The 24,560-nt window shown below is 41.7% G+C and overlaps 1 protein-coding gene across 1 annotated transcript in view; it reads left to right on the forward strand.

Annotated features, from left to right (window-relative positions):
* Positions 1-24,560, forward strand: part of hspa4a (heat shock protein 4a) — an 88,551-nt gene that overhangs the window by 46,040 nt on the left and 17,951 nt on the right. The window contains exons 13-17 of the mRNA XM_034178036.1: positions 12,724-12,807; positions 18,725-18,880; positions 20,339-20,464; positions 20,850-20,957; positions 21,384-21,503. Of these exons, the coding sequence (XP_034033927.1) occupies positions 12,724-12,807; positions 18,725-18,880; positions 20,339-20,464; positions 20,850-20,957; positions 21,384-21,503 (594 nt within the window). The remainder of the gene's footprint in view (positions 1-12,723; positions 12,808-18,724; positions 18,881-20,338; positions 20,465-20,849; positions 20,958-21,383; positions 21,504-24,560) is intronic.

Here is a 24,560-nt window from a genome sequence, read left to right on the forward strand (position 1 = left end):
TGCATGTCTGTTTTTAGGGCCTCAAAAGCTCCCGTTGCCTCATCTGTCCAGACGAGGAGAGCTGCATTGCTTGTTTGCCCCACTGCTCTAATCATGGCACGCAAAGGTGCAGTTTTTATAGCATAATCACAAATCCACGGCCGACTGTACCCTGCCATCCCAAGGAATGAAAGCATCTGTCCCACTGTTTGGGGTTTGGGAGCCTTGATTATAGCCTCCACTTGGCTTGGGGCTATACATCGCGTGGTCCCACACAACTGTCTTCCCAAGTATTCTACTTGTTGTTTTCAGAACTGCAATTTGTCCTTACTTACTTTATGACCTCCATCTGCCAATGCATGCAGTACAATTAATGAATCTTTTTCACACTGTTCTTGAGTCTCTGATGCAATAAGGAGATCATCCATATATTGCACCAATGTACTGGTATGTCAAGGTGTTGTAAATCTTCAGCCAGGACTTTGTTAAAGATGGCTGGGGACAGGTTCAGTCCCTGAGGTAGCCGTGTATACGTTAGCTGTTGTCCCAGAAATGTGAATGCAAACAAATGTTGTGAATGTGGGTGCACAGGCACACTGAAATAGGCGGAACACAGATCGATTACTGTGTATCATTTTGCTCCAGCAGGGATGCTTGATAGTATAGTATGCGGATCAGGTACTATAGGTGCATCCATTTCTATTATTGCATTGATAGGACGCAGATCATGTACCAGCCGATACTCTTTGGTATTGTTTTTAGGGATAGGGTAGATAGGACTATTGCATGGGCTTGCAGTTTTTATTAAAACTCCAGCTGCCATTAGTCCCTTAATTACTGGTTTTATGCCTTCAATAGCCTGAGGTTTTAATGGATACTGCCTTTGGTGAGGCAGTTTTGCTCCCGGTTTTACTTTTATTTTTACTGGTAAGCCTGTTTTTACTAGTCCTACATCTGTTTTGCTTTTGGACCACACCACTGGTGGTATTTGCTCTAACAATTTCTCTTGTTGGGCCGATAACACCATCTGTCCCTCTGGTCTAGGATTGAGCTCCACTTTTTGAGTGGAGCCTCATCTTTTACTTTTAAGTTAATTCGTACAAACTGCTGGTCTTTTGACAGATGTACTTGTGGACTTTCCATGTTTTGCCATTCTTCAACTTCTGAGGCTGTCTTTACCATTGGACCTAGGTCATGGGATTCGTACTTTTCTGAGACTAAAAGGGTCACATGAGGCGTGGCATTCGGCACTTGATACCATTGTTGTTCAGCTGAAGTTAGCTTGATAGAAGCTGCGGCCCCTTGGGGGCCTAAATAAATTTCTGTGGTGGTTATGTGAAACAGCCGTTGATACATCAATACATCCCAGCAGCATGCATAGTCAGTTTGTTCTTGCTTGGCATCGAACATCAGGGTGACATGTAAAGGTAAACTAGGTGTATATACTGCTTCATAGTGTTGTTCTGCCCAGGGCTTCCATTTTTCCCATTCCAGTTGAAGATTTGAATTTTCTGGTTGTAACTTCAGCCAGTATACCATGGGTTGCACAGGTCGGACCTTGTTTTCCATGTCCATAAGCACCATAATGTTGGCAAGTGCTTCGTCAGGAAAGTGTATTTGCAGTCCTTGATGGGTACACACTATCTGGGTTTGTAGCTTACATAAAATGTCTCTTCCCAGCAAATTCACAGGTGTATTTTGTGAGTATAACAGGGGTGCTTCAATTGTTTTTCCTGCAATCGTTACAGGAAGTGGGCGTGTAAAAGGTATTATTTGAGTTTTCCCAGAGAAGCCGATGGTCTTAATTACAGACCCAGAGAGGGGGAGATGTGCGCCCATTTTCCCTATGCAAGAGTATGTTGCCCCTGTATCCACCATGAAAGGGAAATCTCTGTTTTGTATATTAACAGTGACGGTTGGCTCTTCCTTAGGTATCATCGAAATAGCCAATGCCACCGTTTCCCCCTCTGTCTTCTCTAGGCCCCCCTATTGCCAATAGGCAGAGGGTCCAACCCAAGGTCGGGCCGGACAATTTCTCATTCGTTGTCCACAGCTCCAACACTCATTAGAGGGTTGATCCCCTATTGGGGGTGTTGATCCCATAGGCGGTCCCGCTTGACTGTTCCTGGGAGCTGAGTTTTGGAATCTGCTTCCAAATGAAGGTTGGCGAGATCCTCTTTGCCACCCTCCTCTTTGACCTTGAAAGTTCCGTGACTCTCCTCTCCACCCATGACTGTAGGTGGGTCCATTCCCGGGTGTGCCAGTGCTATGGTAGTGATAGTGATGCTCCACTGGTGCTGAGACTTCTCCTGCAGGAGTGCTCCCTGCTGCTCCTTGGGGGCTCTGTGTGGCTGTTACCACAGGTGCCTGTATGGTGGCAGCAGTGTTTGCCATAGGGCCTGTGCTTGCCGGCTCAGAAGGAACAGGGGTCATCATTGGTGCCTGGGTCTTTGTTTTTTTCTTTCTTGCCTTTGGTTAGTTCTCCCAACTGCATCTGCACCAATTTTTTCGTCAGGGATTTTGCTGCATCTTCTTCTTTTTGTTTTTCTTTCTTGTAGATTTCAAGATGGTGACAAATATGCTCAGAGTATAAAGCCCAATTCATTTTCGATAGGCCCACGACTCCATCTAGGGCTTTCTGAACCTCATCTGGTAGAGCCTTTTTTACAGTTATTTTAAACAGGATTTCAGTTGCTGGAGAATGGTTCCATGCATTTCCTGTTTCCTCCGCCCATCTCTTCTGGAATCGGTGCAGGAACTTCTTTGGGCACTCTTCAGGTGTCCACTCCTCATCATCCAATTTAGAGGGATCCAAGACCTCAGGGTACTTTCTTCTCAGTCCTTCCCACATGGAGTTTCTATAGCGATTAAAGGGGACTTCATCATGTTGATTAGTGCCCATCATCTGTGTTAGTCCAACCTTTCCTGCTAATTCTTCAGTGTCATGTTTTCCCATTACATGCATTAGCAAGGCTTTTATGTCACCTAAAGACAAGGTTACCCCTGCAGTGCCTTCTTCTAAGGCAGTTATCCATCTCCCAGCTCCTTGGGTGATGTCTGGCAGCCTGTTGGCCAGCCCCACCATGTCTGTCCAGCTCCATGGGGTATACACATGATGACCATTTCTAACCACCAGTGGGCATATGAGGTCTTCGTCCTCCTCTTCTTCTGTGGGGGCTCCATATTGTCTTCCAGATCGAGTGCGACTGACTGGTCCCTGGCGGTCCATCCAGTTAGTTATGTCCTGTTCTAAAGCCGTTATGTCTTTGGCTACACATTGTTGTCTTTGCCTGAGTCGGGCCTCTTTTGCACTCTCAATGACGACCTCACCAGAAATCTTCCGGGTGGGTGGCTCTATAATGTGATTTCCTTGATTGGGCGTCGATTGTTGTAATATTCTTCTTTCCTCAGCGTCCCTATGTCTTTGCATTCTTTCCTTCGCTAGCCGAAATTGCTCAGCTAGTTCTTCATTATCTCTTCTGGCCAGATCCAGTGTGTCACAGAAGCTCTTGTGCCACTCTTTGGAGCCTCTATAGCCTGAGAAGGTCCCGTCGGTTGACTTATGGTGGGAGGGGACGGTTTTCAGTGGACCTCGATGTGCAGGTGGGGCCTTCAGGTCTCTCTCTCTATCCTCGTTTGCCTCAGTGTCACCATTATATGTGGCCCCCCCTGCTGGTCGTGGTGAGCAACCACTTACTTCCGGACTTGGAGACCTTGTATGATCCATTTGACAGGCCGAGGACCTGTCTCCTTGTGGCTCTTGAGCTTTTAGTGTCAGTGTGAATTTGCCCTCCACATCCATGCCTTGGTCCTCTTCACGAGTTCCTAATACAAATTGTCCAGCTGTCTTTCCCATATCATGACGTTTATATGGGGGTGGCTCTGCTTCCCAGCTTGGTGCACTGGCTTTAGTCTCTTTGGATCTTTCCTCTGTCATTTTTTCTCTTTTCTGCTGTAGCCTCTGCGCTTCCTGCTTGAACAAGGCCAAAACTTCTTTTTCTTCAGTGCGTTTTTTGTTGTTATTCACGTTCTTCTGCTGATCTTTAATTTCTTTTTTCTGTATTTCTACCGCAACTGCTTCACACATCACCGGATCAAATGATCCCTCCAAAGGCCATTGCCTGCCCCCATGTGACCTTTTGTGCCACTTTCTCATACATTGGTTGGCCTTAATGCGTTTTCCTGGATATTTTCTTAGTACTAAGTCTAGCGGGGTACTTTCCCAACCTTGACCTTGAGAGTTACCCATGTAACCCTGACAAACGCTATGTGAGATGTTTCTATGGTGCTCTGGTAGTCCCTCAGGGGCTGTCCTGATCCAGACCAATAGCTTGCTGGCTGTAACACCTGTTTTGTATTTTAAACCCTTAAAAGGATTAAATTTCCAACTGTTTTGCCCGTCTTCTTTTTCTTTAACTAAATATGAAAATTTACCTGTTTCCCACCGAACCTTCCTTGGGACCACAGTCAGAGTCAACCTAGGAAACAGTTCTTCACCTGGATCGGTTGGTAGTGTTATTAAATGATTTAATGGTATGCTAATTTCTTTATTAGGATCAGCACAAAGCAGCTCTAGCCACGGAGTTAAACCCTGATGCCACAGACGTCTTATCAGCAGCTCCCAATTAATTAGAGGGAATTGTTCTTTCTTTTGCTTCAGATTGATTACCTTAGTAATCTGCCATAATTTCTGATTGATCTCTTGTTCGTCCTGCCAATGTTCTGCTCCTACACTGTCAAAATAGGTCCTTTCCAGCCAAAATTGTGTCCTGATTCCCTGGGTTTCGATGTCTCCGTCAGTCAAGTAATGTTCTGGGAGTATTATTTCATCATCACTCCCATCAAAGACTGTCCCAAGCATTGATCAGTCTGTCAGCTTTTTCACTATAATCTAAGCTTTAACTCTTTTGATTTATAACCAACTTTATTTATTTAATCCTCTTACAACCCTAACACTTCCTAATGTCTTTGCTCCCGACTATCTATTTTTCCTTCTAGTTTTCTTTCTTTGAAATAATATCTACTTTCTCTGTATTTACATAGCAGTCTCTTCTCCTGTCTTTTTCTTCACTGTCTCTGTTTCACACTTTCCTCTCTGCCTGTCATGCACCTCCCAAGTCCTTCTGTTGGGTCTAAACGTCTCCTCCTCCTCCTCGTACTCTTTACATTAATCTTGTATGTCAGCCAGCCTGCAAGCCCTCACAGCTTTGCCTGCAACTCCCCTCTTACTCTCCGCTCTCCCACACACCAATCTTCAAAAGCTCTATACACAAAAAGTATTAAAAACACCAATGTGTTCTGTTTAAGTATGTATCTCTTCTTCACGTTAGACAGCTTCTCCGGCGCTGCCAGCAACTCATATATTATTTTTTAACAAGCCCTCTTTGAGCGTACAATATTTCATTTACTTCTACGCCTTACCGCGCCTCGCGTGCGTATCCTGTGCCTTTCTGCACTTTCTTCTACTTTTTTCACTTACTGAGCTCCTCGTGAGCTTAATGTGCCTTTGCACTGAAAATACTCTTTTTCTTTTCCTATAAAAAAACTCATATTACTGTGTACTTAATTACTTATTCTTCTCCCACGCCCCACAAGCGTGTATTTGGTGCCTTACTGCACTATTTTCTGCTTCATTAATTCTCATGTATTCTGCACTAACTCTTCATTCATTTTTTTTTTTAATAGTTTTTCTCTTTTCTTAAAAAATGACGTCCTTTATTGAGCTCTTTTTCTTACTGTCAGCTGTGCTACTTTGCACTTTTCTCTTTAAATCTCTTTATCACGTACGGTATTTCTACTGCACCCCCTCAGGCGCTTATCTTGTGCTTCCTCTGCACGTATTCTCTGTTAAACTCTTTTTCTCACTTATTTCACTTCAGTCTCTGTTAAACTCTTTAAATAACCTTGTATTACCTTGTATCTATTTGTCAGTATACTCCCCTAAATTAACCCCTACAGCGCATGCTATCAGCCGGCACGTTAGTAACGAATTTCAACACCAATTATTCCCCAAGTATCCAGGTTAGTTCTCCATGCACTCTTTTCCGCACCAGAGTTCATGAACATTCCTGACCTTTCACTCACACAGACATTCTTTTTCCCGGGAACACACACACCTTCTGAGCATTTTATCTACAAGGCCTAATAATTTTCAATCTTATCTTTTTTTAGTCTCTTATCAATTTTCTTAGTCCAGGTTCTTTTGGGTAAGAGGCAATTAAAAATATCACCTGTCAACTTGGGCGGAAATCCCGACTCACTCCTCCAGATCGTGCAGAAGTTATAAAAGGTTTCTGCTTACCTTTTAGTCGTGATCACTGTTACTTACGGTCTGGAGGGATGAGCTGGACTGCCCCAGGCTGCCGGAATGCCCCTGGACCCTCCTGAAGCTGGCTCGCCAAGTTCTGTCGTGGTCCTCTTTTTGGTCATCTCAGGATGTCTTCTTTTAGATAACACTAACTAATTGCAAGTGATTTGCTAGAAAAGGACACAACACTTTGGAATAATTCAGCCTTAAGCAAGATAAAATGCACAGAGTTTTTAAGTTTATTTAAGCCTTTGACACAGAGCTTATACAAACTGAGTCCTCTAGAGAGACTGAATATGTGACAACCGCACTCATCTATTTATTGGAGACCCGCGGGCATCGCTCCTCCTTCGACTTTTTTATTTATTTTATTCCCAAAACATGGTTTTCTATTGGAAGCGTCCTCTAGTGAACCCTAAGCAGGTGTTAGGCCATTATTTCAATGTGACAAACGCTCCCATTAAAACTTGAAGGATTTACAACTGATTTTTTTTAAAAGACCTTCAGCCACAGGTGCAGCTGGCCTGAGGCCCCCTGCACCTGGCCTGCGGGAAAGCACCTAAAAGGCCTTGGAAAGCCCCTGACAGACCGAATGACTAATAGAGCCCCTTTTTTGGGTTGAACACCTGCTAGTTCAGCCAGAGGACATACAGTTCAGATCAGGACATTTGATAGTTCATCACAGTTCAAATAAGGACCTAAAAATTCTTCTACAGCGGCTTCAGCTCGTCCGAGCTGCCTGGGCTCATCCGCAAGAGGAGCCAGAGGTCCCGTCGGAGGAGTCTCAGTGGGGCGAAGAAGAGGCGGCTCAGATCTGTGTCGGGGAAAGCCCCGAGACGAAAAAACCCACTCTGATGTCCGCCCTCTCTCGCGTCCACGCTCCTTTATCCGATCATCTAGACGAATAACCAAAGATATTAGTTCATCTAAATCTTTTGGTTCGTCACGGACTGCTGGCTCGTCTTTTAATGAATCGTTCAAACCATCCACAAACACTCCTCTTAAAGCTGCGGCATTCCAACCAGACTGAGCAGAAAAAATTTGGAAATCCACGGAATAATCTGCCGCACTCTGCCTCCCCTGCCTGAGATTCAGCAACCGTTGGGCAACGGTATTTGTTTTCACCGGATGGTCAAAAACCAAGCGGAACTCCCGGGAGAAATCCTTAAAGGATCCTAACAATGGAGAGTTATTACTCCACAACGCAGTGACCCAAGCTAAGGCGTCACCTCGGAGCAAATTTGTCAGATATGAGACACTGCTACTATCAGAAGAGACGGAAGCTGGTCGCTGAGCAAAAACCAGAGAACATTGCATCAAAAACGGAGCACAGGCTTCAATGTTTCCCGCATAAGGCTCCGGATGACAAATAATTGGTTCGGAAGCCGAATCTCTGGGTGACGGAGTTATCTGCACCGGTATCGATGGTGCCCCAGCTGGAGCAGCAGGAAGCGGAACGGCTTGCGCTGCAAGCTCCGTAACGCAGGCATCTGTTTGTTTAATTTGGTTTGCGAGATGCTGTAATTGCTCCCATATTTTCTCCAAGTGTTCTTGAACTCTTTCAGCAAATGGAACCGCTTCTGCCGCTGGGTCCATTTTGGGATGGCCGGGAACTACTGTTATGTGCAGACGCAGGTTGAGGAGCGGACCAACGTCTGACCGAACCCAGCGCTAAATAACCAGAAAGCGGTTCCACAAACAAAACAATTTTATTTCCCCTCCAGTGCAATAATTAGTGTACAACATAAACTTGGTTTGTCTGGCGGAGTGAAGGACGGTGCTCTCTCCAGCGCCCAAAAGGATCGTAGCCTCGGCGCTTCTGGACTCAGATTCACCGCCAGACACCCCCCAGGTGGACACGACAAACTGACTCTGTGAAGGATGGAAAAGGTGAGGTAAGTCAACAGAGCTACAGCAAATATCTTTCAGAGGCACACACTATCAGCAACACATTCAGGTCTGAATTTAAGCTTTATGTAAACGAGCAGCTTCTCACAACAGGTGGAGGGTCATCAGTCCGTACGCCACGGCAGTGAGAAGCAAACTGCACAATTCTCATCAATGTTCAAATATACTGCGTAACAAAATACCAAATTACTATTAACGATCATTCAGACAATAATCACCTCTGATGTGTGCTGATAGCATGTGTCCCTCACCCGTCCTCCTTCACAGGCACGATGTGTCAAACCCTGGCGCGGTCCTCAGCGTCTCACAAACGAACGTCACAAGGTCGAGTTCCCGGCAATTCTGCTTGAACCACTCATGGCTTAAATGCAGAACGCCATCTCATTATCTGCACATGAGCATCATCCACAGGTGCTGCGAGTCAGTAGGCCTGCACGTGAACATCCTCCACAGGTGCAGCTAATAATGCTGATGAGGGTGAAGGACTCTTCTGCCAGCACCTTCTCCACAGACAAAAACCAGTTTGCATACCACCTGGAGAGCAAAGAAAAGAAAACAACACAAAAACATCCAGCCAAACCCCCCAACACACAACAAGAGCGTCCCCGCTCTGGAGCTCAGATGCACGGCGGCAGTAGCGTAGCCTCCGCCCAGTCCCCTCGCTCTGCTCCCGTTCTCGGTGCTCGCTCTTACTCCGGGTGGGGCACGTGTCAAAGTCATTACATCTCAATACAGGAATGATATTTGACTGTCCACAAACTTCATCCCGAATCCCCAAAAGTGTTACACGATCATACTTTACAATGGCAAGTATATCCAGGACAAACAGACACACTAAAGAGACAGCACACATGAAAGTTCTTACGACGGCGCCCTGCCTCTGCGCCATCTTGGTCCTTTTGTTTCTTTTGCAAAAGTCCCAGTGTTTTTGTATAGTTTTCCATGTAGTACACATATCCATGCTGTAACGGCATATAGCAGGGCTGGCGACCAAATGGTTCGTGCACTTGGTTTTAGTGTTTAAGGTTCCCAGTTCAAATCTCACCCCTGCTACATTTCTCCATGTAATGTGGAGTTGCATCTAGAAGGGCTGTGCCACTTCACCATGCAGCTCCACCTTGGATTTTCTGTGGTGATGCAGAGTGAAACCAAGGGAGCAGCTGAAGGGACTTTTTATGTAATAAACGTATACAGTAGTGTTCAGAATAGTAGTAGTGCTATGTGACTAAAAAGATTAATCCAGGTTTTGAGTATATTTCTGATTGTTACATGGGAAACAAGTACCGGTAGATTCTCACAAATCCAACAAGACCAAGCATTCATGATATGCACACTCTTAAGGCTATGAAATTGGGCTGTTAGTAAAGAAAATAGAAAAGGGAGTGTTCACAATAATAGTACCATCTGCTGTTGATGCTACAAACTTAAAACCATTATGTTCAAACTGCTTTTTTTAGCAATCCTGTGAATCACTAAACTAGTATTTAGTTGTATAACCACAGTTTTTCATAATTTCAAGGGCATGTCCTCTTCAGCATAAGGCAACATGACCTCTTCAAGTATTTTGACATATCCAAACTGATCCATGATACCTGGTATGCGATATATAGGCCCAACAACATAGTAGGAGAAACATGCCCATATCATGATGCTTGCACCACCATGCTTCACTGTCTTCACTGTGAACTGTGGCTTGAATTCAGAGTGTGGGGGTCGTCTCACAAACTGTGGACCCAAAAAGAACAATTTTACTCTCATCAGTCCACAAAATATTCCTCCATTTCTCTTTAGGCCAGTTGATGTGTCCTTTGGCAAATTGTAACCTCTTCTTCACATGTCTTTTATTTAACAGAGGGACTTTTCGGGGGATTCTTGCAAATAAATTAGCTTCACACAGGTGTCTTCTAACTGTCACAGCACTTACAGGTAACGCCAGACTGTCTTTGATCATCCTGGAGCTGATCAATGGGTGAGCCTTTGCCATTCTGGTTATTCTTCTATCCATTTTGATAGTTGTTTTCTGTTTTCTTCCATGCGTCTCTGGTTTTTTTGTCCATTTTAAAGCAATGGAGATCATTGTAGATGAACAGCCTATAATTTTTTGCACCTGATTCACACCTGTTTGTTCCACAAAATTGACGAACTCACTGATTGAATGCCACACTACTATTATTGTGAACACCCCCTTTTCTACTTTTTTTTTACTAATAGCCCAATTTCATAGCCTAAAGAGTGTGTATATCATGATTGCTTGGTCTTGTTGGATTTGTGAGAATCTACTGAAACTACTGGTACCTTGTTTCCCATGTAACAATAAGAAATATACTCAAAACCTGGATTAATCTTTTTAGTCACATAGCACTGCTATTATTCTGAACACTACTGTATACAAAATTTTATATAACAGATTTTCACTCACATTGGACAAAACGTTCTGTCAGATCACAATGTATTAACAGTTAAAAACCCCTTGCATGTACCAGACAGAGCAGTCCGGATGTGCCCAGTTGTAACTGAAGTTCTGCAGTGACAGATTTCAAGGAAAGTGGCTACTGTATTTCCTTGAATAAAAGCTTGGCTGCAATTTTTTTTTCAAAACGTGCTCAGACCTAGGTGCTAAATGAGGCAGACCTTTATTCAAGGCTGGCGATTATTAACAAAATGTTGCTTGCTGCCTGCACTGTAATATGGTGTTAAGTTTCACACATGTCCCTGTGGTGGTGTGGCAAACCAAAGACCACTTTAGATCAGAGCACTCTGCGTGGCTGCAAACCCTCTCCATAGCCCGGTTGAAACGACTAAGACTCCAAGGGCTGTGATTGGTATTTTTCCACTTTCACTCCTTCGTCTCCTGTCATACTAAGTTTTTGCAGTGGACATGTCAATTACATTTTGATCATGGATCAAGTAGAGGAACTTTTGGCAGAAAAGTCTAAATATAAGCAGCTTTACAACACTAAGTCTAAAAACTACAAAGACACTCAAATGACCTGCAGTTCATGAAGGGAAATAGCACATACCGTATCGTTGGTTTGGAGGTTGATGATTGTATAAAAAAGTGGAGCTCATTGAGGGACAAATTGATTCAGAAAAAGGCACTGTTCCCAACAGTGCCATGGAGAACTTTAAAAGAGTCATGTGCATGTCAAAGTAATTGCATGGCCACAAAGTTACGGAGTGGTAGAAGCATAGATCAGGCTTTAGGATTTAATGTACCACTCAGCTTCCGACTTAGAAAAAAGAGTGACTCGACCAAATGTAATCCTTTTATTACACATAATGCCCGGCGCTTACATAAGACGTTAATTTTTTTCAGACAGTTTTGACCTGGCCATTAAACGAGGCAGGTGCTTTCAATTTTTACTTTGGTGTGATCCCTGGACTGTAATCACACCCACTTTTCCAGTTGTCACTTTAAATATCTTATTCTCAGAAACCACTGAACCAATGAAGCTGAAACCTGGTGCATGTTCCTACCCATGAGGATAAGTTGTTTGAGATGTTCTGTTCCAATTTCCAATATGGTGGCCATTTTGAAAATCTCATATATAGCCATTTGTCAGGCGCAGTGGTGGGCACAGTTCCACTAATCTGCTAACCACTAATTAGGGAAGCTATCTTTTTCATTAATGGATTAGCTTTTCAGCTAAGATATTGTGCCATCTTGATACAATCTTTGGAGTTTGGCCATGCCTACTTTTCTAGCTGAAAATGTGATGTCTTGTATCATCCAGGTGTGCTGCAGTGCCCGTGGCACTATTTTTATGATTGCCAAAAAAACATGAAATATCATGATAGAATTCTGAATATTTCACCCATCCCAAGTTGGAATACTACATTACACAACTCTAAGGATGCACATGTCAGTTCGTTCTCTGAAAATACCAAAATTATGGTATAGGTTGACATATGGTGAAATAAAGTTATTTAAGTAAAAAAGTGTACTTCAGTACATTTCCACTTTAGCTACGAGTTACAAAAAAAAATGAGATTTTATTTTTTAGTTTGGCTGGAGGGGGAATGGTGTCTCTCTGGCACACTGTCTGCATCAGTCAAGCTCCTGTTTTTGCTTAGTATCTTTTTGTCAGCATCCCCGAGGCATTTAACTGCAACGCTTGAATAGATATTTATTTATTTATTTGCAACGTTTCAGACTTCTGCAGGTACATTACAAATGGACTACAAAGTGAGACTTTTTTTTTTTCTAGAAATGATTCTGCAAGTGTCTGCAAAATATTAATTCACATAATTATAAAATTTGTTTTATGAAGCAGGCTTTCACACTTTGTTGTGTATTAGGCTTTTTTTATTGTAACACGGAAGAAAAGCAATTATCCAACATTGATTCAGTGTGAAAACAATCTTAACAACAAAACAGTACTTGAGTAGAAAAAAAGCAGCCTTAACGCTGCAGTCCAGCAAAAAGTCAACAAAGGTGAATAGGACTAAATTTCTGAATGTATCGTATGGGCTGTATGTTACATCAGTGTCAGTTATTTCTCTCTCCTTCTTTATTTATCCTGCATCAGAACAAGATGCAGGTGGACCAGGAAGATCAGAAAGTCCAAGTTAATGATGCTGAAGACAAGAAATCAGAGACTGAGGAGATGGAGGTAGCCTGTAATGAATAATGGCTGTTTTATGATTCTGTGTGCTGCTGTTACATGTAAACGTGTGTGATGCACTCCTGCTGACATGCAGACTTCTCAACCAGGGGGTAACAATATACCCAACTTGCAGTTTGAGACACATTTTGTTTGGATGCATCCTTCAAACCATGACATGAGGCCTGTAGCAGTGACTAATTCAATTCAATTCAATTTCAATTTTTTTTTTTTATATAGCGCCAAATCACAACAAACAGTTGCCCCAAGGCGCTTTATATTGTAAGGCAAGGCCATACAATAATGATGTAAAACCCCAACGGTCAAAACGACCCCCTGTGAGCAAGCACTTGGCTACAGTGGGAAGGAAAAACTCCCTTTTAACAGGAAGAAACCTCCAGCAGAACCAGGCTCAGGGAGGGGCAGTCTTCTGCTGGGACTGGTTGGGGCTGAGGGAGAGAACCAGGAAAAAGACATGCTGTGGAGGGGAGCAGAGATCGATCACTAATGATTAAATGCAGAGTGGTGCATACAGAGCAAAAAGAGAAAGAAACAGTGCATCATGGGAACCCCCCAGCAGTCTACGTCTATAGCAGCATAACTAAGGGATGGTTCAGGGTCACCTGATCCAGCCCTAACTATAAGCTTTAGCAAAAAGGAAAGTTTTAAGCCTAATCTTAAAAGTAGAGAGGGTGTCTGTCTCCCTGATCTGAAGACAGACACCCTCTCTACTTTTAAGATTAGGCTTAAAACTTTCCTTTTTGCTAAAGCTTATAGTTAGGGCTGGTTAGTGATGCCTTGTGTAGAAGAGGGTTGAATTTAACTTTATTTTTGTCTCAGGTCAGAATATATAAACTTGTTTTGGTCAAACTTTTTGTGTGCTGGTGCCTCACACTTGCACCTTTTTTATTTGTCATATACAACATCAAGGTCATCACACACTAATCCCACTGTTAATATGCATCTCTTACAGAGGTAAATTCAACAGATGGTACTCTTGGTTCAGTACATTCCAAGAAGAAAATGATGGTTATAAAATGTTAAATGGAAAAAAATTCAAAGGCAGGAATTGTGATTTATTAGTCTGTCTCTGGAGGCTGTGTGCTTTTAAATTCTTTTTATGAATAATGATTCAGACTAACTGTAATGCGTAATGGACATGTCGCACCAAAATCATCATAATTTAGATTTAGGCTGTTCATTACCATCCAATGATCCACCGTGATTACTTTGTGCACTTCTGTGACCGGTTTCAAAGTATACGGCATTCGCAACAAATGGAGACGTCCAAAAACAAAGTTCTCGTGAGTACTCAGGTGTTTCCGAAAATTGATGTGGCAACTAGAAGTGTCCCAGTGTGCGCTTCAAGGGAATGTAGCTGATAGCATGAAGAACGGAGGCATAGATTAATTCCAAAGTTGACATAAGTATGATGTTGTGTTATGATGACTTGTTTTTAAGTGATAATTGTTCGTTTTGATGTCATGGTAAAATCTGCGACTCCAAGAAGGTTGATGTGTACTGAGTCATAAACGCAGCCTGTCAATTACCATCTCTGCTCCAGGTTCAGCTTTGTGCACGATTAATTGAGTGTTATCAATAAAATAAAAATACATCTGCTGCCGGGGGAACTGGGTGTCTTGTCAGGTGCACAGCGCGTGCACGCACCAACACACATAGTGAGCTTCGCAGCACACATACACAGCTCCAAATTTACACTCACTCAAAGTTTAAAAAATAAATAAATAGAAATCTAGCCTTAAAACACAAAAAAGGTAAAATTCTGAACATGCCAGACTCACCGTCGTGTTATGAATTAATTTCCAAATGTAAACTTCACGTGATCAAAGAAGTGTGTGAGATGGCTGCAGCTGTTAAATAATGTCCATTAATTCCTGGAAATAAGGTATTCTGACTTTCTCCAGTGTAACAAATCCATCTCTGTGTCCAGGCAGTCTGTTACAGTGTCAGATGTCCCCACGTCCACATCAGCTTCAGTAAACCAGCATCCACACAAACAGCGCATCACCATACCTTCAGCTCCAAAATCCAACACTCTCAAAAAGTTATGTTTCGGGGTGAAGTGTTCGTCTCCTCTCTGTAAATCCAAGCCATCACATTCGAACAGCAACTCAGAAGCCTCGTTTTTGGACGGAGCAGGTTCTTTTCCCTCTGTCAGTCATGGGGATGTTTCTGTTTTGCTAATAAGGACGTCACACACTGAGAATTGCTGAGTGAAGTGTTTTCCGGAAATGCACCTACTAATACTCAGAGTGAGAGGAATAAAATACATCACAATCACTGATTATTAGCACGTGTGCAGAGACACTTACAGTCATGAGTACTTTTATGTTGTCTTACTAATTGGGACATTAAAAAAACGTGAGACATGTCCTTTAAGCCACCTTGACACTTGCACACATTTGATCCCCACACTGACATGCAATCTTGTGTGCCAATGAGTAAACTGTGCGAGGCTGCACAAAGAAAATTTTGAAATGTTCAAAATTTCTGGCATGCGTAAATGTGTGCCACTTGTGTGAACTAGTCGTGAACATTGCGTAACCTATTCGCAAACACTGTGTGTCAATGCACACAGGGCCTTGCACAGTTTACCACAGTTTACGACTCGGGATGGGTATTGGGAACCAGTTCTTTTTGGGTATCGTTAAGAAATGATTTGATCCACCGACATCAATAGCCTTTTTTCTTAACAATTCCCTTATCGGTCTTTCAGAGTGGCCGTTATTTTTGGGGATGTTTATCAGGAAAATGATCATTTCTCAGCATTGCTTACAGACCCTGCAGCGGGTCTGTAATCAACCCTTTCTGCAACGTGGCTTTGCTTTGAACCTTGAATCAATGAAGCAGTGCTTCGATCTTCTGCCTCATTGGTTCTTTGTTTTATTTCTCTTTATCTTAATTTTCCCCCGCTAAAACCCCAAAGACCATATGTCTGTGAGTAATATTTACCTTTTTTATGTAAACCGACCTGTTGTGGTCTTCTGAAACAGTTGATGTATTTTATAACTTAAAAACGGGACCGATGCTAACACGTTAGCATGTCTATGGCATTTTGTTAAAGTTAGCATTAAACTGTTCGCATCTCAGCACATTTGTATGCATTTGTTTTATGTATAATAATTAATGGCTCAGCGTTTGTTGTAAAAGAGTCAACTGTATTACAAATTGTAATTCATTCATTCATCTTCTACCGCTTAGTCTAATTAAGGGTCGCGGGGGGCTGGAGCGAATCCCAGCAGTCATAGAGCGCGAGGCGGGGTACACCCAGGACAGGAAGCCAGTCTGTCGCAGGGCCACAAATAGACAAACACAGACACACCTACGTACAAGTTTAAAGAGTCCAATGCACCTAACCCGCATGTCTTTGGATGTGGGAGGAAACCGGAGCACCCGGAGGAAACCCACGCAAACACGGGGAGAACATGCAAACTCCACACAGAAAGACCACGGGAATTGAACCCATAACCTTCTCGCCGTGAGGCAACAGTGCTAACCACTGAGCCACCGTGCTGCCCACAAATTGTAATATTTTTTTAAATTTATTTTTGTTTATAATATAGCAGCAACAACAACTGTACTGACTAATAATGCTACCATATAATTTTAGAGAAAGAGACAAAAAGAACCTGATAAATTAAAACACAACAGAAAAGATAAAACCAACTAACAATGAACATAAATAAATATAGAAATAAATAACTATTTCCTGTGAACACCTAGTGACTCAAGTTTAATGACAATTTGTTTTGGTCAAACCATATTTTCAATGTGTTAATTTCTTCATTGATTTCCTCCAGAACTATCTGGCAAGCTAGAAAACTGCTGCATCCTTGTAAGAGCAGAATACTACTGGAATGAATTTGAATAAGGAAAGTTTTTTTTTTTTTCTTGCCAAAATGGATGCTGCACTCACTGCAGTTTATTGTCTGGAATAGCCCCAGATTGCATTTCAGAGCTTCTGGAATTCAAACATTTTCGTGCGGGTTGGGTCACAGCTTTTTTGTTTTTCACCACTTAAATCCCTGAATATGTCAATCGTGAGTCACGTTTGTGCAGATTAATGTTACTAACTGGGACTCCTGTCTCGTTGCGAGAAAGAAACAAGAATCACAGCTCCAAACGCTGCGCGGCTCTCTGCCGAGTCAAGTTAGAATGATAAAGTCCAGTCGGAATTACTAAATTCAAAGCGAAATGACGTTTAAATCAAATGACACCTCTTTTGAAATACTGAAATATTAACAAACTGCAATCAATCAAAGCGTTTTTTTCCTCCCAAAACGAGATGTCCTGCGTTGACGTGCAGCAGCCGGCTCAGCTCAGAGGTACGGAGTGACATTCATGCCAAAATGTCTGAAAGGAAATGCTTTTGACAAAAACTACAGATTTTATTTATGTCCAGAGATCAAGGATCCAGTGACCAATTTAAAATGTTGACATAGAAAACCTGTAAAGCCTACTTTTAGTACACAGAAAATTCACAAGAGGTATCTATAAGGTAATCAAATCGATAATGACATCGATAGCGAAAAAATCTTATCAATACCCATCCCTATTTACGACGCATTTACTCATTGGCATGCAAGATTGTGTGCCAGTGTGGGGGGTCAAATTCGTACTCATGTCAAGGTGGCTTTTCAGCATGCACGATGAATTGTGTGCCACTGCGGGGATCAAATTGATGCAAGTGTCAGGATGGCTTTACTGTACAAGTACCCTACCTACCATGATTAATTTTTTACAATGTTATTTATTCTTTTATTTAAACCTTGTCTACCTAAATGACAAGGTTGGACAAATGAGAATTGATGTAGCTCTTTCACTACAAATACTCTGTGAAACTCCTCAGTTTTCTCTTTTATCAACTTTGCTTTTATTGCCAATGAGAATGGTGTGTCGCTGGTAGCTGTCCCTGGCTGCACCCAAGTTGTGAGTGAGATGCTTCTGGCTTTGGCCGATGACACACTCCTGTTTGGAGAATGGAGGAGCAGTGCCGTCCTGACTTAAAGTATTTGATCAGACTTGATGTGAAACACATGACATGCCAGCTAATTATCATCGCACATCCTTTGCACTTTGCTTATTTGTTTCTAAAGTGGAGCCACACTTTGGACTGGTTACTGCGGCCCATCTTTTACACTGCTGTGATGCAATCCATGTATGCGCTAGCTGATTTTAAACAAACTGATAAAATACCCTGAATTCAAACTACTCTAAGGCCACTGGCAAAGGTTTACATGAGGGGTGGTCCAACACCAAACAATGATCCGCCTGATTTTGGCATTTTAGGTTTTTCATCTAGTTTGGGATGTAATGATAAAGAAAAGAGGAAAAATGAAATGTAGTCCAGGAAAATAAGAAAATCTCAGCAAGAATTCCCTCTTTCTTGATGGACTAATGTGCAGATATTTAAGTTATTATCGATTGTCTCTACTTTTACTCTGAAGATGAGTTCTACCTGCAGTCTCGGAGGTTACATGACACACCCACTACACTCCACAAAACACTCCCTGATGTAATGACCTGCTGGAATTACGCAAATCTGTCCTAGCCCTAAACTGGAATGGAGCTGATTTTTACCAGAAGTCACTCTGTGTTGTGTATATATATATATATATATATATATATATATATATATATATATAGCAGACTGGAGGTCCACTTTCCAGACTTCTGCTAATTGATGATTACTGCCACCTAATGGATTTGTTGACAACAGCTATAAAAGAGCACCTGAACACTATCTGGTGGAATTAAGGAATAAAATCTGCTTCCTTCCACCAACCAATTATATGTGTTCTGTACGTCTATTGGTTTGTAGTCTAACAAATGTATACTACTGAATGGGTTAAGAATATTGGCACATGAAGAGAATGCTTAACCCACCCCCCCTTCTTCTCTACAGATGTCAACAGAAGATGCCAAGCAGGAGAAGAAGAATGACCAGGGTCCTCAGGCAAAGAAACCCAAAGTGAAAACGAAGACAGTGGATCTGCCCATAGAGAGCAACTTGCACTGGCAGCTCTCTAGGCAAGTGCTAAATGGATTTGTGGAAAATGAGGTAATAATTCCTCAAGACTCATGAGGATTATGTAGTATGCTTATAGTATTTGTTCAACCATAGTGTTAGTGTAGTTGAGTCCCCCTCCCCCCAATTTGGTGCTTAATTTACAACAAAAAAAAGTGTCATCTTTAACTGTGGAATTTATTTGTATGATAATAATAACTTAAAGGGACATAATTAGGGATGCACCGATCCACAAGTTTCACTTCTGATCTAATCCCGATACCTGAATTTGGATATCTGCCAATACCAATACTTTTGCAATCCGATACCAGAGCTCTGTTTGCTATAATAATAATAATAATAATAATAATATTATCATTATTGTTGATTTTATATGAGGATTTTCTTAAAAAGGAGACCTGAAAGTTCAGCTACAATTGAACCACAAGGTGCATCTGAAATAAAATCCTAGATTTGACGTTTTGTTGAAAGAATTAAGTACTTTAATTTTTTTTATAGACTTAAAGAGAAAAGACAGCACTCTCTATCTCGCCTCAATTTCAATGGAGCTTTATTGGGAGACATATGTTTACGTTGTCAAAGCAATTGTTACAGAGTAAAAATTAAGTCGTCTGTCTGTCTCTCTCTGTCTCTCATTTGCGCTCTCTCGCTCACTTTCGCACTCCCTCCATCTCTCTCTTTTTCTTTCTCTCTTGCTGTGTTCGTGCTGCGCAAACTTTGAGCTTTTCGAAACACAAAGCCTTTCAACTGTAAAATTAGTGTATCATCATTGACGCTCGCGCAAGATTTTAATGGAGACTTTTTCTCTTTCAGCGGACAGAATCTCTGTTGGGCTTCTGCTCCTCGGCTGCACGCTGAGTTGGCTTTTCATAGCATTTTACAGCCTCGGGACAGTAAAGCGGCTAACTTTTTAGCACACATTTTCATCGACAATTCAGTTAATTTTTCGGTAAATCTGTGCTCGATGAACAGACAATTTGAATCCGAGAGCCGGGTAGAAATTTGCCGCTAACCGCAGCTAGAACACTATGGAAGAGCGATCTCTCAAACAGCCCGGCTTCAAAAAACTTCCCTCTCCCCTCCTCCCGCTCTGCAGTAAACTAGCAGAAAGCAAACAACAGTTGAGAGGATTCACAGTGGCTCTCCTTCGGTATCGGAAAATGTCGCAGGTTGGATTGGTGTTATCCGATAAGTGAAATACTTCTGTATCGGAACCCGATACCGATCCAGGATCAGATTGGTCCCATCCTAGACATAATCATGACGATGCAATTAAGCTGATAATCCCCCATGGCACATACACCTAATGATATTTTAATGACCTTCATAATGTTTCACGTATGCCACAGTTGTATTTTACTTCACACATCGTGCATTGAATGCATGTATTGAGTTACTATGCTGTTTGGTTCCACATTACTTTATCAATGTGTCTAACATTTATCATAACAGTTCTCACTAATCTGTAACATTTTCTCTGCGACTCTTCAGGGTAAAATGATCATGCAGGACAAGCTGGAGAAGGAGAGAAATGAAGCAAAGAATAACGTAGAAGAGTATGTGTATGACATGAGGGACAAATTGCACGGCATCCTTCAGAAGTTTGTCGGTGAAGCTGTGAGTAGTTTCCATTTGGATTCTCTAGATAGCACAATAATGCATTTCCGCATGCTTTTGGAAAGCCTTATCATGTACCCTGTAAAATGCAGTGAGTGAGTGAGTGAATGGATAAATACAGTCAGGGCCGTTAGTGTTTGGATAGCAACACAGTATTTGTAATTTTTCTTTTAACTTTGGCCAATTTTCTGTTAATTGGGCAAAAGGTGAGTTAATGCCCATCTCTAAGAAAGTTGATACAACATATTTATCACATTTTACAACAAAAATCTGCCCTATACTCATAAACCAGCCCTCAAGAGATACAAGAAAAAATACGGCTAATAAATCATACACTTTTTCTATCAATTTTACTGCCCTGACTTGACTACTGTCTCACATGCAGGATCGTGATGCTTTTTCATTAAAACTGGAGGAAACAGAGAACTGGCTGTATGAAGATGGAGAGGACCAACAGAAACAAGTTTATATCGATAAACTGTCTGAACTGAAGGTAAACATGCTTGCAGTGAGTGAAGTAACAAATCTGCAATAATTAAAAGAGAACTTGATGGCGTGAAATTACAGATCACCATTAAAGACTGTACGCACAGTCGCAATGTTAAAATTGTTCGGTGCAAGTAGATTTTGACTTCTCTTTTTGGCAATGCTAATTTAAATTTTTTTCCAAAATGAAATCTCAACTGTATTTTGTCTTTTATAGGCAAAGTAAAGATAGCTATTCATTGTTAAACAGTGACTTTAATGACTTCACTGTTGCAACACTTCTTTAGAAGTCTGAAACTGCTTACACCGAAAGAGGAATCCTTAAATCTTTATTTTCACTTTTATCCCTCTCATTTGTCAAATTTTACAGAACCTTTGTATCTTGTTTTCTTTGCCTTGCTGACTGACTGAAGTTTACATTCCCTTAATACAGAAAATGGGCCAGCCTATTCAAGACCGACACCTGGAAGCTGAGGAGCGACCCAAAGCCTTTGAGGAGCTTGGTAGGCAGCTCCAGATGTACATGAAGACCACTGAAGCTTACAAAGCAAAGGTAACCTCTGCACCGTGAGGATAAGGTTGTTTTTGTGTTACAAAAACGTTGGCTCGGTTTCACCGTAGAGGACAGTGGGTTGTTGAAATTTCTCAGCTGGTCCAGGTTTTACTTGGTGGACATGATTTTGAGTGAGCAGACTGAAGGGCTGCTGGTGTGCTTCCGCCAACATTTGAAGAGATACCTCACTCAGGAAACCTGTTTAAAAACAAAATAGTTTTTTACTGTGATGTGCAGACATGTTGATATTGTTTCGCTATATATTATCATGTGTGGAGCTATTGAAACCAGACAGTGTACACTTCTATCAGCTGCAGAGGAATCATGCTTTGTGCAGGAGGAAATGTGGTCGGCCAGACAGGCAGCACACTCTCACGAGCGCCACTAGCTTAGCTTATGGCAAGCAAAAAGTGGACGCTCTCGGTATGGCTGAACAACTGTCCAGTTTCTGGGTATTCTGTGTTGGTACGCGCCTGCGGCTGACGTGCTTAATGAATTCCTGCACAAAAAGTAGTTCCCAGATAATTGATTTATATTCCTGTGAGATAATGAGTATATATTAATTACAAAATTTACCAGTAATAAAATTATAAAGATAACTGAAGTTTTAAGAGTGGCAGTCATAAATATTTAAGAAACTTAAAGTTTATGAGCAACTTCGCATGTTATTGCTCAAGCACATTGTAAACATTGACACAATGAAGTTTGATGCGGAAGAGTTCAGAAAGATACGATTGGAATGTTTTGATTACCATTTACAGTTGGCGATGAAAGACTTGGGTGTTAATTTCATGTTAAAGTCAGAACAAAAAGCTGCACTGAAAGATCTATCTGGGACAAAGAGACACGTTCTGTGTGTTGTCGCTCCAATGAGAGCGGCACGCTGAGCAGGGTGGAGAAAGTAGTCCAGCGAGCTCAATCTGTGGGCGCGAGCTATCCTACAATTCCATAATAGCAGAGATGTCGGTCCAATGACAACGGCAGTCTGAGCAGGGTGGACAGGCAGCATATACAGGCGCACGTTTATAAACACTTTTGTAGGGATGATTATAAGAATATCATGCAGGTCAAGAATAGATTCACATCAAGACTGCTACAGAGTATTTTCATGGCACCTGACACCATATTACTGAGGAACATTGTAGCGCCTCACGTTGGACTGAGAGGAGACTAATGTAAGGATGAGCCACAAAGTGTTTGCTTAAAATGTGCACATGACTGTTTGCCATCTGTATTTGCCCAAGCTGTTGATCGCTCTTCAGTATTTACATTGTGTCATTGAAATACACATATGGGCTGCATACCTTCCCCTCCAGTTCATGGACACTTGCCATTCTCATGTCCTTTACGGCTACAAATGCCTTACATAAGACGGCAATCTCCAAGACATCAATTTAAACAAAGACAGCCAAAATCGTCCATGAAAATCTGGTGTTGCAGCTCCTTTGTGGCAAAAAAAAAAAAATTCTGAAACAAAATGCTGTCTTGTCTCCATTGTGGGGCACTGATAGCAAACTGCTGATCCACATGTGTGCTGACATTAATTTCTTGTCTGAACAAGTTATGCACATCCATTGCTGTTTCTTAATTTTCTTGGGGAATATTTCTCCAACATCCAAGTTAAAAGTCAAAGAGATTGTACCCCTCGACATTATTGGAAAAATTCTGAGAATCGTCTCTGTACCTACAGTGCATCTAGAAAGTATTCACAGCACTTCACTTTTTCCACATTTTATGTACAGCCTTATTCCAAAATGGATGAAATTCATTCCCCCTCCAAATTCTACACACAATACCCCATAATGACAATGTGGAAAATGTTTGTTTGTTTTTTTAGGTTTTTGCAAATGTATTAAAAATAAAAAATTAAGAAATCGTATGCACAGCCTTTGCCATGAAGCTCAAAATTGAGCTTGGGTGCATCCTGTTTCCATTAATCATCCTTGAGATGTTTCTACAGCAGAATTGGAGTCCACCTGCAGTAAATTCATTTGATTGTACATGATTGGGAAAGGCACACACCTGTCTACATATAAGGTCTCACAGTTGACAGTGCATGTCAGAGCACAAACCACGTATGAAGTCAGAGGGATTGTCTGTAGACCTCTGACACAGGAATGTCTCAAGGACAAATGATGAACTTTAATGCCTAGATGGACATGGTGATTTTATCTACTCATTGCAGGATCCCTTTTAATTATCAGGACTCAAATGAGGCCAACAGGAAACCTAAAGCCAGCATTTAAATGTAAAATTTAGTTTGAAATTCTAAAATGCAGATCACAGTTAAAATAAGTGACTTCAAGAAAATATTACTGTAAAAATCCTTCTTTAGTTGTTTTTCACTCATGTTCTGTAAAGTCCACTGATAAACACAAACATAAAGCAGAAACAATTAATAAAACACAAATTCAAAGTTCTGAAATCAAACATGCACGTTAATCCTCGACTGCACTGTCTGCTTCCCTTGATAAGTCATATTTTGTCAAAATCTGGCATTGCACGTCTCTGTAGTTATCACTGGATTTTTGTTGTTGTTGTTTATTGCACTGTTTTAAAGGACATGTCGCACTGAAATCAGTATGTTCTCTGAGGGGTAATTGCCAGTACTCACTAGATTGGCCGTGCCAACTGCTGTTCCTCAGGTAGTTCTTTAGGCGACACAGACTTCACTTCTTTCCAATTCCACTCATGGATATTTGGGCAGCAAAAACCGACCATTTCAGCAACTTTAAACTACACTCACTACAGTACGACGTCATCATTGATGTTCAAAAACCTGTCCATGCTTTTGTCTCCTCTAGGCTTGATTACTCTAACTCCCTGCTCTTTGGGATCTGTTGGAAAAAAAACTTTAAAGGCTCCAGTACATTCAAAACAGTGCAGCTAGAATTCTGATGAGTGTACGTAAACAGGAACACATTACACCTATACTCATAACCTTCACTGGCTCCCCATCACCTACAGAATCCATCACCCTCCATTGCATCCATGGCAATGCCCCACATACCTCAAAGATCTCCTCACTCGCCCACACATCCTCCCATTCCCTCCGTG

Source organism: Thalassophryne amazonica, chromosome 9, assembly GCF_902500255.1.
Source record: "Thalassophryne amazonica chromosome 9, fThaAma1.1, whole genome shotgun sequence".
Taxonomy (NCBI): domain Eukaryota; kingdom Metazoa; phylum Chordata; class Actinopteri; order Batrachoidiformes; family Batrachoididae; genus Thalassophryne; species Thalassophryne amazonica.